The 14,092-nt window shown below is 40.8% G+C and overlaps 1 protein-coding gene across 3 annotated transcripts in view; it reads left to right on the top strand.

Moving 5' to 3' along the window:
• Positions 1–14,092, top strand: part of Slf2 (SMC5-SMC6 complex localization factor 2) — a 51,317-nt gene that overhangs the window by 35,510 nt on the left and 1,715 nt on the right. For all 3 annotated transcript variants that reach the window (XM_005352347.3, XM_026781214.1, XM_026781215.1), the window contains 8 exons: positions 2,087–2,189; positions 2,624–2,800; positions 4,240–4,337; positions 5,423–5,510; positions 6,968–7,099; positions 7,406–7,483; positions 11,612–11,698; positions 13,399–13,467. In XM_005352347.3, coding sequence (XP_005352404.1) covers positions 2,087–2,189; positions 2,624–2,800; positions 4,240–4,337; positions 5,423–5,510; positions 6,968–7,099; positions 7,406–7,483; positions 11,612–11,698; positions 13,399–13,467 — 832 coding nt within the window. The remainder of the gene's footprint in view (positions 1–2,086; positions 2,190–2,623; positions 2,801–4,239; positions 4,338–5,422; positions 5,511–6,967; positions 7,100–7,405; positions 7,484–11,611; positions 11,699–13,398; positions 13,468–14,092) is intronic.

Here is a 14,092-nt window from a genome sequence, read left to right on the forward strand (position 1 = left end):
AAGAGCAGGCAATGCTCTTAACCGCTGAGCCATCTCTCCGGCCCCTCTTCTTTTTTTTTTTTTTTTTTTTTCTTGTTTGGTGCCTCATGTTTGTGACCCTAGCATGTGAGAGACTTAAGAATCTAACTTGGGCTACATACATAGTTCCGGGCTACTCTGGACTACATTATGGAGTGAGATCATCTCAAAAAAAAAAAACTGCTCCAAAGCCCAGGAGATATATCACAGAAGGGAGGACAGAAAACATGTGCAAGTTGAAGGTTGGGAAGGGAGCTGTGAAATCCTGTCTTTTGGGCATGACTTGGCTGTTGTATCTGTAAATTTGTGGTGGTTAACTGCAGGAGACTCATGAGAACCTCTTCCCCCCCCCCCACTCCCACCCCCTTCAGCTGTAAGCAGTATCTGATTACAAGGAGAGCAGGATCATCTTACTCTTTGCTATGGCCGCTAGTAACAGCCTTGCCCAGAAGTAAACCCCCATCATGTTCATGCAAGAGCCCCCATCAAAGGTCATGGGGCACAAAAGAACAAAGAGGAATTCCACATGTGAGTGTGAAGGGATCTTCAAGGTACCATTACTAAGGAAAAACAGGAAGCTGGAGAACAGTACATAGTTTACCACTGTTCATAGTAAAGTGGGTACAGAGGGCCATTGTGAAAGGCTAAAGACATTCTATTCTGACCCCAAATGTGTGGGGTTTTCCACCTAAACATCAAAGTATGGAGGGGGTGTCTTTTTTTTTAACCACCATACCATCTCTCCAGTCCAACTTAAAGAGTTCCTATAGAGGTTCTATTTCACAAGGATGGTGGATGAAACCATTGACCATTTGATGATCAGTTTGATTCCTAGACCCTCTGGGTGGAACTTAATTTCTAACCCCCTAATCACAGTTAGTTACTGTGGTCTTCATGAGCACCTTATCAGCAGTAAAGAGCTTTTGCTGGTACATGGAAACAAAGACCAAATGTTCTCAGAGCACAGGGTTCTGTTTGCTTTTTATACATAAGATGTTTGTGGAACGAAGGACTAGAACCAATAGCAGCTGTGGGAGGAGGAAGCAAGTAGCTGAAAGAGTACAGTTGGGAAGGCAAATTATTTGATACATCATGGGGTTTGTTGGTTTGGTCTTGCCAAATGAATATTGTTGGGGTTTTGTTGTTGCTTTAAGTAAATATGTCTCAAAAGTCAAGATCAGAAGCAATCAGAGATTGCTCAGTGGTTAAGAGCACATACTGCTCTTATAGAAGACCTGAGTTCAGTTCCCCCTAATCTGTAATTGTAGATCCAAGGGTTCCCATGTTGTCTCTGGCCTCTGTTGGCACTACACTTGTGTACAAACCCACACACATGTAATTAAAAATAAAAAAGTCAAGTTTTTGCATCTTTTTTCAGAATTGGTTTGTGAGTATATATTATCTGCATGTGGTGTTTATACATAAGTGTGCCTGAACCTTCTCCTCTGCATGCCCATGCAAGGCCAGAATAGTGACTTGAGTCTCTTCCTACAGTGACTTCCCACCCAATTGCCTTGAGGCAAGGTCTTCTCACTGAAACAGAAGCTAACCCTTCACTTGGACTGGCTAGTGAGCTCTTGGGATATTCCTGTTTCTATCTCCCAGTGATGGAATTTCAGACACTTAGAGCCATGCCTAGAATTGTGCACGGTTGTTAGAGGTTAGAACTCAGGTCTTCATGCTTGCGTAGCACGGAGCCATGGCCTTAGCCTCTCTAATCATCTTTATGTCACATTGGCAGGCTCTTTAACACTTAAGGCCTCTAACAATCATGGGTCAGTTACTGTTTTATCAAGCCTGTCTTATGTAGTTTTCTAACACGGGAAGCATTAGGGAAAGTAACCATTTCAAATGAAAACTAAGCTGGATACAGTGGCATGCACCTGTAACCCCAGCTTCTCTGGAGGCTGAGGCGGGGTGAGTATACATTTGGGACTTGCCTGGGCAGCATAGTGAGACCTTGACTGAATGTAGTTGTTCAGAGTTTCCCACAGTGAGTACTTTATGCCTGATCCCATCCTGCTTTCGCGATGGTTCTGAAATGCGTGCTTTATTCCCTTCTCAATAGTTTTGAAACACAGAAAACTCTGGGGGGAAGAGGAAGCGAAGATTCATTTTGTAATCCCATTTTTTCAACACTTCCTGAAACCAACATTTTAAATGTAGTTAAGGTAAGGAAGACGTTATTATATATCTTTAGCAAAGAGTCAGAACCAGTTTTGTGGTTGTTTAAAATTCCATTGGTTTCTTACCAAGTGAAAGGTCTTAGCAATTATATTCCTATTACAAATGCAATTTTCTTTTAATATTAAGAGTAAACAGGAACTTCAGGTGAGAATTTCACTGTTGAAGTGTTACAGTATAATTTATTGACCAAGAAGTAATTGCAGTATAAAGATATTTTAGTGGCTGAATCCAAGCACTAATTGAAGATGGAGAAGGAAACACTTACCCTTTCATCTTACTATTTGTGCTGCATTTCCTACCTTTTCTAGACATCGAGTACTTGTTATCTGTGTGGTTTTTTCTTTTAATTTTTTGATCTTTTGTCAAGAATATACTTTAAACTCTTTAGGTAATTTTCTTCTTTGTTCATTTCTGGCAGTTTCTAGGCTTGTGTACATCTATACATCCAGAAGGTTACCAAGATCGAGAAATAATGTTGTTGATTTTAATGCTATTTAAAATGAGTCTGGAAAAAGAACTGAAACAGATTCCATTAGTAGACTTTCAAAGCCTCCTGATAAATCTCATGAAAAACATCAGAGATTGGAACACAAAGGTAACATTTCTTAAAATCTTAGGTGTTGTGCCAAGGATGGCCGTGCACACCTGTAATTCTAGCATTTATGAATGAGTAAGGTAGGAGGTTAAAGAACTAGTAATGTCCTTCAGTTACACAGCGGCTGCAGGAGACCAGTCTACAGATAAAGTGTAGGAGTTGTACAGCATAACGTTTCATATGCACTCAAAGTTCAAAGTTTCTACGCTCAAGAAGTTTAACCATGAAAGTAGCTGAGGAGGGCACTATTTGCTGGAACTCTGTTATTTAAACTAACTGGATTTTTTTTTTTCTAAAAGTAGCTGTCTTTTCAACATTTATTAGGGATTTACTATGTCTGAGTATTCAAAGCTTCTAGCAAGCCAGTACCTTTGCCCTTGTTGGACTGTCTTACCTACCATTCATGCAGTTAGAGGATGCGTAAAGGAATTCAGGCAGATGTCATAAAGTGACATTTCAGGTTGTAATCAAGTGTTGCAAATTAAGGTAAAGGGTGACCAGGGTGGCACGATTAGCTAGCACAGCTGGACTGCAGCAACGTCATCTGAGACCTTCAAGGATGAGACGTCTTTCTGAAATGGCCTTTGAGCATAATTGACATGATGTTATACCTGCACCCGGGACTGGGTTATAAGTAAATAGCCATGTGGGAGCTGAGCATGCGTTATTTTATTAGACCTTTTTATAGTTAAATTCTTGGCCATTTTTGGTAGAGGTTTTTAAACTGAATTGGGAGGAGCATAATAAACTCCTGTGTGTCGGGTCATGATGGCCCACATTTTAAATCACAGCAGAGGCAGGCAGATCTCTGTGATTTCAAGGCCAGACTGGTCTACAGAGTGAGTTTTAGGACAATCAAGGCTACATAGAGAAACCCTATTTTGAAAATAACAACAAAAATAACTAAACTGAATAACTGTCACCAAGCTTATTCCCATCCATGCTCATCAGCTTATTTTGAAGCAACTGTCAGTTTTTAATATCATTTTCATGATAAACAGCTAGAGAGCTGAAGGCGTAGTCAGTGGTTGGGTACATGACTGGCAAGTACAAGGCTGGACTACATAGCCAGAAAATAAAAATACTGTAATAAAATCCAAGTGTGCAAGAATTTTCAGGTCTCAATTATAATGTGTGTGTGTGTGTTATACACACTTGGGGAAACTGATATTTGAATACTTTATTCTTTCAAGAAAGACCATCAAATAAAAGTATAGTATAGCAACAGCATGAGAGTGACATGAAATGCTAAGAGATGTGTTTGACCATTCTAGAGTACTTTAAGAAAAAAAAATAGAATTTTTTTTTTATATATGCATTTTAGTAGGTTTTAAATGGCATACGTTTTCACAATTCAAAGTTGTTTTAGTGACTTCCTTCAAGGCAAGAGGGTCTGTAGATCTGATCCTGGGCTTGTTCTCTTTTTTTTTTTTTTTCAGGTGCATGAACTCTGTGTGGGCATAAATGAATTATCTAGTCATCCGCACAACCTTCTGTGGTTGGTGCAACTGGTCCCTAACTGGACGTCTCGTGGAAGGTATTGGAAAGTGAGATAAGCATCAAGATGTCTTACAATGCTGATGCTAGTTAATGCTGTGGAGTGCTCACTGTGAGGCAGGGTCTCACTCTATCTAGCCTGGGCTGGCCTCAGACTCAGTCCTTCCTCAGCCTTTCCTGAATGTTGCGTGGCTAGGCCACCACACCCTACTTAGGACTTCCATTTCTATTCATCAGTTTCGAATGTTCTTTGATTTTATTGAGAGAAAAGGTGTAGAAATCCTGATTATGTTACTTAATTCAGAACATGATTATCCTTGGTTTTTATTTTTAGTTTATCAGATAAGTCAGCACAGTGTTTCTCAACCTTCCTAATGCTGTGATACTTTAATACAGATCTGTATGTTGTGGTGACCCCAACCATAAAATTATTTCATCACTACTTCACAACTGTAGTTTTACTATGGTTATGAATCATAAGGTAAATATCTGTTGTGCAGGATATCTGATGTTACCTCTGTGAAAGGATCATTTGAACCACCACCACCATCCCCACCCCGCTGCCAGGGGTTGAAAACCACTGGCTGGTGTAGATGATGCATAACAAAAATTAATTTTCTTTTTGCAGAGGGTGGGGGGTGCAACAAGGCTTCTCTTTTTATCCTGGAACTCTGTAGACTGAGCTAACCTTGAACTCAGAGATCTGCTTATCTTTGCCTTCCTAGTGCTGGGATTAAGGGCATGTGCCACCACACTCAGCTTCCTTTTCTACTTTTGTGAGACAGGTTCTTAGGACCTCAGGCCGAGTGAGGAGCAGTGGCTTGGGAAAAGATGATCTTGAACTTTGGATCGTGCTTACGAGCACTAGGATTTCAGATGTGCCCTGGCACATCAGGGCTCAGTGCATGATGGGTAGGCACTCTACCAACTGAACTATTCCCAGCCCTAGGCGGTCCTAACTTGATGTGCACATATCTTACATGAACACTGCTGCTCTGTAACGGTTGGTTGGTTGGTTGGTTCCGAGACAGCCTTGAGAGACTAAGACTCCTTTTGGCTCATTTGCTTGCTTGTCAAGTTGTTTTGTTTAAACACATTATAAAAACTTTTTATTTCTAATTCCAGGCAACTGAGGCAGTGCCTCAGTCTAGTGATTATTTCAAAGCTTTTGGATGAAAAACATGAAGATATCCCTAATGCCAATAATCTTCAGGTATAAATACACTTTTGTTCTAATAAATGGGAGAGTTAGTGAGATGTTGGGAAATTTAATGAATCCTAAATCAGAAGTCCTAACCAGCTAGACTTGGTGGCCCATGCCTTTAATCCCAGCACTGCGAAGGCAAGAAATCTTGTCTCATCCAAAACAAAGTCCTTCGTAAACTCAAACTTTCAAGCATGATATTGCTGATGTAATCTTTTGCATTGTACCTAATAAAAAAAATACCTGTTCTTTCAGCCTTTTTCTGAAGAGGGAACTATTACCTCCTGCTCCCGCTGCCTCTCTGTCTTCTTCCCCCTTCTTTCCCCTTCCTGACCCACTAAACTCTATACCCCCCAAAAAATACCCAATTTATCAACTCTGAAATGGATATTATATAGCTTCTACCCTATAGGACAATTATAGATAGATAAATTAATCTACAAATAAACTCTTAAGAAAATCATAAATTGACTTCCTGTTGCCTTCTGATCAAAATGTAGCCAGCATCATGTCTGCCATGCTCCTTGACATGATGATAATGAACTGAACCTCTGAAACTGTAAGCGAGCCACCCCAATTAAATGTTTTCCTGCTAAGAGTTGCTGTGATCATGGTGTCTCTTCCCAACAATAGAAACCGTAGCTAAGACAAGGGCTATCCTTATTTTGAGTGTAAAAATACACAAAACTTTGGGTGCCCTGTATTGTTCTTATTTGAATTGCAATTCAGTATAAGTTACTAGCTTATGTCCTAGAAATAAATGAAAAATGAGACTGTACTCTGGAAGATAGTATAGTGATATGAACCATTACATGTAAGAGCAGTATTAGAATATGCACAAGATATTATGGGACAGAACCAACCAACTGCCACCCTAGTCAGGTGGAAGTGGATTGGATTGGAGATTCGTGGGCACCATTCCTGAGCCACTAAGATGGCTAAAAGTCCTCAGTCCATTCAGCAATATTTATAGCTACCAAGGGATCCTGGATAGGATTTGTCTTGCCTATCACCTTTTTGTTTTATATCTATATAAAAGAGAACTGCATGAATAACCATCAGGCTTACTACTTGATGTCAGCTGGACCTCACTCACTGATAGCCCACTTGGCCTTCAACTCCCAGTGATCCTCTTACTTCAGCATCAAGTGTTGGGATTGCAAGTGTAAACCACCACATTGGATAGATAATGCTTCTTTCTTAGAATTCAATGACCTCTATCATATATAATATCATTTGATCTTGTTCTAAGCATTTAACCTAAATTACAAATACTAAATCTTAATATAAAACACCTTCTTAAGCAATTGAGGACTTTCAGGTAAACAGAATTATGGGTGTCATAGAATTACCAAGCCAGGAAAAGGAGCCAGAATAACAGTGGGTACACTGGAATTAGCTCAAAAAAAGAACACTGCAAAAAGAACACTGCACTAGAATTGACCAAGTCTTTCTTCCCTTAATAGATCTCAGTCCTACATCGCTATCTAGTGCAGATGAAGCCTTCTGATTTGTTGAAGAAAATGGTCTTAAAGAAAAGGGCTGAACAACCAAATGGAACAATTGATGACAGTCTTCATTTAGAACTTGAAAAGCAGGTATCCAGAGCTAGAGCTCAGAGATTGCATGGGGCATAGAGTAAACAATGTTTATTGGTGTCGGAAAATTCTTCAGAGTAGAATTGAAAGTTGGTGTGAAGGGGCAGTTGTTAGTAATTTAACCTATACTGTGGCAGCTGTAAGGTGGTTAAAAAAAAAAAAGCACTTAATTTGGTTTAAGTGCATGGCTTTTTCTTCCTCACAAAGTTAAATCCTGTCTTTCCTGGGGAGTTTGCTAATTGGTAGACTGGGTGGTATTTATGCTAGCATTTTCATGAGTAATAATTGTCTTCATCTCTCTAACAGGCATATTACCTGACCTATGTTCTACTTCATTTAGTTGGGGAAGTTAGTTGTTCTCATTCTTTTTCTTCTGGACAACGGGTAGGTAATATCCGGTATTGTTATAAATAGGTGTCCTGTGGTGGAACGAATGAGCATGTGTGTGTCAGAAAACAACTTGAAAGTTGACTGGTTTTGCTGTAGAAATCCAGAAGTCATAGCAACCTGCAACCAGATCATAGTGACAAAAATGATTTCTTAGTAGTGGTTGGTTGGAGTAGAGCTTAGTGACCATACCCTGGCAATAGTGTAATCATGAGATACCAGGGTCACCGAGTAGACTACCTTTTAGCTGGTTTCTTCTCATTTTCTTCCTCTGAACCTCCTCTGGCTTTTATGTTCCTTTAGAAAAACTAGAATGCCTTTAAAAATGGTAATTTAGAGGAACCTGGGAGATGCCTCTGTGGTACAAAGGTCCTTGTTGCCAGATTTGGCAACCTGAGCTCAGTCCTCAGGCCCCACATGATGGAAAGAGAGAGCCAACTTATGAATTGCCACATGTACACCATGGCACATGTACATGTACACAAAATTAATTTTTTAAATGTTATTTAGAAATTTTTGCCTGCCAAGTTAAAATTAAACTACTATTACTCATTCTACTTCAAGTGTACATTTCTGAATTCTCTCTCCATATCAATTTCATTTCTGAGCTGGAGAGATGACTCAGCAGTTAAGAGCACTGGCTGCTCTACAAGAAATCCTGAGTTCAATTCCCAGCAACTGCATGGTGGCTCACAACCTCTGTATTGGGATCTGATGCCCTCTTCTGGCCTTAAGGCATCCATGTATACATTTATACACATACACAATTTTTTTTTATTTCATTTTTGTGTTTCTCTTTTGTTTTTTGAGACAAGGTTTCTTTGTATAGGCCTGGCTGTACTGGAACTCTCTCTATAGACCAGGCTGGCCTTGAGCTCACATAGATCCACTTGCCTCTACCTTCCAAGTGCTGGGAGTAAAGGTGTGCGATGCCACTGCCCAACAAGAATTTTATTTTTGAAGCTAGGTGTGGAAATGTACATCATTAATCCCAGCACTCCCAAGATCCAGATTAGCAGCATGTGCTCCCAGACCTGCTATTCTGTGTGTTTCTAAACAGTGTCTCATATAGCCCAGTCTCTCCAATTTTTGATACAGGTGAGGGTAACCTTGAACTTTTTCTGATCCTCCTTCTGCCTCCCAAGTGTTGGATGTAAAGCCAAGCACCACCTCTCCAGACAAGGAAACTTTTTGGAGTAGATAAATTTGATTCTCTATTAATAAAAGCCTGTGCTTGCTGACTATACTGGCTTGTGCCTATAATCCCAGAATTTTAGAGACTGAGAAAGGAGGATTACCTTGAGTTGTTGCCTGAGCTATATAGTGAGTTCTGGGCTAGCCTGTAGAGCAGTGTGGTTCTCAGCTTAAATACAGTTCCTAATGTCGTGATGATCCCCAACCATAAAATTATTTTAGTTGCTACTTCATAACTAATTTTGCTACTATTATGAATCATAATGTGAATATCTAATATACAGGAAATCTAATATGTGATCCCTAAAGGGGTCTCAACTCACAGGTTGAAAACAACTGCTATATAGTGAAACCTTGTCTCAGGAATAGGGGAAAAAACAAACAAAAAAAAATAAAAATAAAAAACACACCAAACCAGCCTTGATCTTTAATCCCAGCAGAGGTAGGCAGCTCTCTATGAGTTTGAGGCTACCCTGGTCTACATAATGAGTTCTAAACCAGCCAAGGCTATTGTGAGACCCTACTTCAAAAAAAAAAAAAAAAGAGCCAGGTGGTGATGGTGCACTTGGTGCATGCCTTTAATCCAAGTAGAAGCAGGCACATCTGAGTTCAAGGCTAACCTGATCTGTAGAGTTAGTTCCATGCATAGCCAAGAGGGGTGGGGGAACCAGAAGAAAAGCCCAAGTAGCACACGCCTGTAGTCCCATCTGCTCAGGAGGCTGAGGCACTGGGTAATAACAAATTCAAGCCCATCCCGGACAGCTTAGTAAGAAATCTAGGAATGTAGCTCAGTGGTAAAGCACTTTCTAACTTGTTGGAGACACCATATTCAATCTCAAGTATTGGTGGGAGAAAGATTAGGCCAGATGTTCTGGCTCATCCTGGCTACTCTGGAGAATAGAGGATGCTTGCACCCAAGGTTTCAAGGCCAACATGAATAATATAACCAGACTACCTCTCAGAAAACTAAGAGAATGCGGTTAAAAATCATGGATGAGACTAATAAGGTGTTCTGGTGGTAAAGTGCTTCCTAATCAGGCTGAGTAACCCAAGTTCACGCCCCAGCATCCGTGTAAAGGGATGAGAGAAGCAGCTCTACAGAGTTGTCTTCTGACCTCCACACTTGCAGACACACATACTTACACAATAAAGTTTTTTTTTTCTTTTTTTCTTTTTTATTTGTTTATTTATTAAAGATTTCTGCCTCTTCCCTGCCACCGCCTCCCATTCCCTCCCCTCCCCCAGTCAAGTCCCCCTCCCTCATCAGCCCGAAGAGCAATCAGGGTTCCCTGCCCTGTGGTAAGTCCAAGGACCGCCCACCTCCACCCAGGTCTAGTAAGGTGAGCATCCAAACAGCCTAGGCTCCCACAAAGCCAGTACGTGCAGTAGGATCAAAACCCATTGCCATTGTTCTTGAGTTCTCAGTAGTCCTCATTGTCCGCTATATTCAGCGAGTCCAGTTTTATCCCATGCTTTTTCAGACCCAGGCCAGCTGGCCTTGGTGAGTTCCGGTGAGTTCCCGATAGAACATCCCCATTGTCTCATGTGTGGGTGCACCCTTTGCGGTCTTGAGTTCCTTGCTCGTGTTCTCTCTCCTTCTGCTCCTGATTTGGACCTTGGGATTTCTGTCCGGTGCTCCAATGTGAGTCTCTGTCTCTGTCTCCTTTCATCACCTGATGAAGGTTAATATCCAGGAGGATGCCTATATGTTTTTCTTTGGGTTCACCTTTTTTGTTGTTGTTGTTTTTTTGTTTAATGTTTGTTTATTTATTATGTATACAATATTCTGTCTGCTTGTATGCCTGAAGGCCAGAAGAGGGTACCAGACCTCATTACAGATGGTTGTGAGCCACCATGTGGTTGCTGGGAATTGAACTCAGGACCTTTGGAAGAGCAGGCAATGCTCTTAACCACTGATCCATCTCTCCAGCCCATGGGTTCACCTTCTTATTTAGCTTCTCTAGGTAAAGTTTTTTTTTTTTAATTTTTAAAAAAGTTTTATTTTCACGTAGGTTTATGCCTTCATATAGGTATGCACACTTGAGTGCAGGTGCCCTTGGAGGCCAAAGACCCCAGATCTCTTGGAGCTACAGTTAACAGCTGTGAGATGCCTAATGTGGATACTAGGATCCAAAACCTACTGAGCCATCTCTCCAAGCCCAATAAAGGGCAGAGGGGCAGGTGTTTTTGTTTTGTTTTGTTTTTGAGCCAAGAGTAGTGTCACATGCCTGTAATTGAAGTACTTTGCACTCAGAAGGTGGAGAAAAGTATTAGGAGTTAAATTTTGTGCACATGAGTATGCCAAAGCCCACATGGTAATTGGAGTTCGTTCCACCTTGTGGGTGCTGAGGGTTAACTCAGGTCAGGCCTGGCAGTGAGGACTTTGTCCACTGAATGGTTCTAACAGGTCTGGTGTTTTCTAAGAGAAAGGATCTCATTGTTTTGTCTTGATCTTCAGCTAGTCCTCCTGCCTCAGCCTACCTAATAACTGCTGCTAAGCATTTGCCGTGCCACATGTAGTTTGTTTTTTTTTTAATATTTATTTATTTATTTATTATGTATACAATGTTCTGTCTGTGTGTATGCCTGCTGGCCAGAAGAGGGCACCAGACCTCATTACAGATGGTTGTGAGCCACCATGTGGTTGCTGGAAATTGAACTCAGGACCTTTGGAAGAGCAGGGACTGCTCTTAACCTCTGAGCCAGCTCTCCAGCCCCCACATGTAGTTTTTTGTATATTTTTTTAATTCACTAGCAATGAGTCATAACCATTATGTTCTTATGGAAGTCAACACCTTTCACTGGTGGGACTCTTATCAAGTAAGTTTTAAGTGATTTGGGGTTTTTTTGGTTTTTTTTAACTGCATAGTCTGTTATTTTGCAAGACTTTAGAATTGTTTTCATCTTTTGTGTTTGTTTTGTTTTACATAGAAACATTTCGTGCTGCTTTGTGGGGCTTTGGAAAAGCATGTTAAGTGTGATATTAGGGAAGATGCAAGGCTTTTCTACAGAACTAAAGTAAGTATGTTATTTATGGTGGGTGTGGGGTGTGATCATGCTGTGACGTGGTGCTCATGAGGATGTCTAAGGACAGTTATGAATGTCAGCCCTTGCCTTATTCCTTGTTTAAAACAGACTAGATGTCCTTAGAGCTCCCAGTTAACATAGACTTGTACTGATCCACCTTGCTTCCCCTTGACTCTGGCTTACACAGCAGCCCCATCTTTCACAGAGTACCCTTCTTCCTGTTTTTGTGTGTTATTGGCAGGACACCTTTGAGTTTGACAGACTGGCTAAATCTGTGTGTAGCAGGTGCCAGGTACAGAGGTTTGTGTAGCACTTACAAAGGGAATGGCAGGGAGTTAGGATCTTCTGATTCCATGGAAGGGAGCAAGTAACACATTAAAAACATTTTAGAAATGTGTAATTTTATGTGTGTTTTTCCTTGAGTGTATGTCTGTGAGCTATAGTGTGCTATATTTGTGCCTGGCGATCAGAAGAGGGCATTGAATTCCCTAGATCTGAGGTTATAAATGGTTGTGAGCTACCATGTAGGTTCTGGGACTCAAACCTATGTTCTCCACAAGAATAACTGCTCTTAACTACTGAGCCATATCCCAACAAAAAACATTTTTTGTTGTCTTTCTATTGAGCCTATTTTAGAAGCAAGCTATGGTAAAGCTGAATCAGTCAGTGCATTGGGCCCTATAAAATGGTCCACCCTTCAGCTTCCCTAGCTGGGTGTTCAAAAGCCAGAGAATAGAAAGTAAAAATTTCTTTGATGGCAGCATTGTGATTCTCTGAACCATCTGGAGTGTCCTTAGTAACGAGAAATCAGGTATGGTGGTACATTGTTGTAATCTCTGTACATGGGAGACAGGAGCAGGAAAACTGCTTTAAATCTAAGGTTTTCCAGGGCTAAATAGAGCAATCCTATCTCCGAATAATGATTTTTAAAAATGAAATTAAGGACTAGAGATGACTTAGTGGTTAATAGCATTGGGTGCTCTTCCAGAGGACCCAAATGAGATTTGCAGCACCTACATGGCAGCTCACAACCATCTGTATGTAATACTTCTACTTCAGGAGATCTGTAGCCCTCTTCTGGCTTTGGTGGCCAATGAACAGATAGATGTACTTGTAGGCAAAACACCCATACACATAAAATGAAAGAAAATTAAGGCTGGGTGTTGTAGCTCACACGTAATCCTAGCACTTAGGAAACAGGGGAAGGTGGATTTCTATGAGTTTGAGGCCAGCCTGGTCTACATAGGGAGTTCAGGACAGCCAAGATTATACAGAGAGACCCTGTCTCAAAAAACAAACACACAAGAAAATTAAGTCATAATTATTTGACATTGTAGATTGTGAAAAAAATAAATTATGGTAATTTTTAAAAAATGTTGTCATTTGAAAGCCTCCGCAAAAGATAAGTAGCCTTTTCTTGACAGCAATCATTGGGTACGGGCCTGTGATAGCTATGAAATATATGCGGCTTTTATGCTTATTTTGGTTGTTATTGTTTTGTTTCAGTTTTTTGAAGCAGGATCTCACACACAGTTCAGACTGGCCTTGGACTTTGAGCAGTCCCCCGAGTGCTGGGAGTGCAGCCATGCACCTCCATAGCAGCAACTATGAGGTGCTTTCTATCAAATGTTAAGTTGATTTGAAGTAAGGATACTCTGATCTGATATTCTCCTCTTTTTGTTGTTTTTAAGGTGAAAGACTTGGTTGCCAGGATACATGGAAAATGGCAGGAAATAATCCAGAACTGTCGGCCTACTCAGGTATCATTTTATTTAACAGTTTTATTTATTATGAAACCCACTGCGTGATGTATGGTTGTCATGAGTCTACAGCTCTCTTAGGGTAAAGTGAGTGTTATGCATCTTACTGCCTAGTCTGCGGTGAGCACTATAGCCACAGAATTGAAGACCAGCACCACACTTGAACTGCGGCAGTCCCTCCCAGTTCCTCCACCTCCTTTGTGCCTCTTTTTGTTCCCCTTCATGGCCGATTTTACTTACTGACTATTAAGAATTCTCGACAGGTAGTAGTGGCCCACGACTTTAATCCCAGCACTTGGGAGGCAGAGGTAGGATCACTGAGTTTGAGGCCAGCCTCAACTACAGAGCAAGTTCTAGGAGAGCCAGAACTGTTAACACAGAGGAACTCTATCTCAAAAAACAAAAAAGGGGGGCTGGAGAGATGGCTCAGCGGATAAGAACATTGCCTGCTCTTCCAAAGGTCCTGAGTTCAATTCCCAGCAACCACATGGTAGCTCACAACCATCTGTAGTAAGGTCTGGTGCCCTTTTCTGGCCTGCAGGAATACATGTAGACAAAATATTGTATACATAATAAATAAATGAATTTTTTTTAAAAAAAAAAAAAAAGGAGGGGGTGCTGGTGA

The sequence above is a fragment of the Microtus ochrogaster genome, chromosome 8, assembly GCF_000317375.1.
Source record: "Microtus ochrogaster isolate Prairie Vole_2 chromosome 8, MicOch1.0, whole genome shotgun sequence".
Taxonomy (NCBI): Eukaryota; Metazoa; Chordata; class Mammalia; order Rodentia; family Cricetidae; genus Microtus; species Microtus ochrogaster.